Below are 2,161 nucleotides of genomic sequence, written 5' to 3' on the forward strand. Positions count from 1 at the left end.
GTGTGCAGCCAGGGAGCCAGCCTGGTGTGGTGCGAGGAGAGGCCTCCCCTGGATGCCCACTCAGATGTGAGCAAGTGCGCCTTCAGGTTCTGCGTCTGCGCCCGGGCTCTGGAGGTGGGGGAGCGAGGCGTGCGGCTGGGCACCATAAGGATAGTCCTGCACAACAGCCCCGAGTACCAGGTCCTGGCATCCCCCCAGCACGTCTTCCTGGTGCCTGCAGCTGCCGGCTTTGCCACCACTTCCAAATTCCTCCTCATCTGGCATCCGGAGAAGGCAAAGCTCACCATCACAGCCCCCTCTGCAGGCTTCGTCCGTAGCAAGGTGCTGCACTCCAGCAGTGAGTCAGACTTCAGGAAGCTCCTGCTTGGCTCTGTGGGTCTTCTCTCAGGTTTGGCACCTCTGGACATTCACACCTCCGCGGTGTCCAATGGTGGAGGTCTGCTGCTGGTGAGTACGAAGGGTACTGTGAACACGGTGGAGCCGGATGGGACACAGAGGCATATCTTTGACCTGGAGGGGGGCCCCCTGGCCCAAGGAACTCCTGTCCAGCTGAAGACCTTTGGCAGCATCCTGGCCTGTGTGGTGGCTGGGGTCCTGTACCTCGTCGACCAGAACAGCGGAAGGCTCGTAGAAAAGAAAATCCTAAACATGAAAGAGGTGCATTTCCTGGAGTCCCCGGGAGAGGAGGATAGCATCCAGCTCCTCACTCAAACTGGAATCTACAGCTTTAGCTTTTCCAGACCTGAGGACAGCAGCAGGCCTGAGCCGTGCCTGGTGGAGATGGTGTTCGAGGAGGCCTGCAGATACTACCAGAGGAGGAGCCTCAGCAGCTCCAAGCTGACGGTGGAGAAGTTGCAGAAAGGTGGTGTGTTCCAGGCTCCCGTGGCCCTCGCTGCCATCTTGCAGCACAGCCTCTGCCAGAAGAAGCCGCCAGCCCGAGGCCTCCAAGACACTTATGCCAAGCTGTTGAGCACCATGAGCCTGGAGCTGCAGAGCTACATGAGCCTGGAGCTCCTCAAGAACTGCATAGTGTGTGCCCCAGAGAGTGAGGTAGAAAGCTACTGCGAGGAACTGGTGGAGCAGGAGGTCAGCCGCGTTCTGCACTCCGATGTGGACAAGGACAACTTGGCCTACCTGAACTCTGTCTTTGCCTCCTTCCCCAAGGCTGCCTGGAAGGCCACGAGGAGCTGCCTGCAGCTGCAGCAGAACGGGGACGGCCTCTTGGTAGCCAGGGCCACCCCAGAGGTGTGGAAGAAGGTCTTGGGAGGGCCGCAGCTGGAGGAGGTGGGTCAGAACGGGGTGGTCCCGCTCTTTGAGCTCATCTGCACCTCTTTCCTGAAGTTCAAACCCAAGTGGCTGCCCAGTTTTGTGGAGCTGACCCAGCAGTACGTTAGCATCTCTTGGGCATACAGCAGCAAGGAGGGCCCAGAGGGCCGGGTGCCGCTGTACAAGAGAGCGCTGGGAGTACTGGCCAGGAAGAACAAGCGCAGCGAGGCAGATGATGAGATGGAGCTCGAGCTGCTGCTCTGCAGCAAGAGGCCTAAAGCTGTGCTGCAAGCTCTGCACCTTCTCATCCGCCTGAAGCGGTGGCAGCGGGTGGTGGAGGTGGCAGAGAAGTTCTCCAAGCTCAGCCCCTTGCTCAACAAGGAGATATTCACCACGCTGCTGGCAGAGTTTGCCCAGCACCGGGAGCTGGACCCTTACGTGGACACGCTGTGGCCGCTGTGCCCCGCCGAGCTCACCGCCTCGGACATCCTCACCGTGGTCCTGCAGCACCTCCCGAGCTCCCAGGAGGAGCCGGTGCCCTTCTCTGGCGAGGGGACCCAGCTGACTGTCGGCTTGCTCAAGCCGCTGCTGCAGAGGGTTGTGCAGCGTCCCTGCATCCAGGACGAGATGTACTCGGATGCCTTGCAGAGCCCCACCTTCCCCCCTCCCACCCCACCCCGAGAGCACAGAACCCCCTCAAAAGCAGCGGTCGACAGTGCCCCTCAGCCACCCGCGGCAAGGACTTCCTCCCCCTCGGTGCCGGCACAGGGTGACACCGCGTGAGGCGGGGAGGCACACCGGCATCCCAAGCCTTGGGTGCATGGGGAGGGGAAGGCCGCGTCCACCCCAGGAAGTCCCGCCTGGCAGTATGGAAGCTCGCTCCCTTCTGCAGACT

At 61.5% G+C, this 2,161-nt stretch overlaps 1 protein-coding gene across 1 annotated transcript; it reads left to right on the forward strand.

The window, feature by feature from the left end:
- Positions 1 to 64: 64 nt before the first annotated feature.
- On the forward strand, positions 65 to 2,049 carry HPS6 (Hermansky-Pudlak syndrome 6; the record flags this gene model as incomplete). Its single annotated transcript, XM_010152722.1, has 1 exon — positions 65 to 2,049. A coding segment is annotated over one exon (1,985 nt), but the record flags the coding sequence as incomplete, so codon positions are not given.
- Positions 2,050 to 2,161: the final 112 nt, after the last annotated feature.

Source organism: Eurypyga helias, unplaced genomic scaffold (genome assembly GCF_000690775.1).
Source record: "Eurypyga helias isolate BGI_N326 unplaced genomic scaffold, ASM69077v1 scaffold19255, whole genome shotgun sequence".
Classification (NCBI taxonomy): Eukaryota; Metazoa; Chordata; class Aves; order Eurypygiformes; family Eurypygidae; genus Eurypyga; species Eurypyga helias.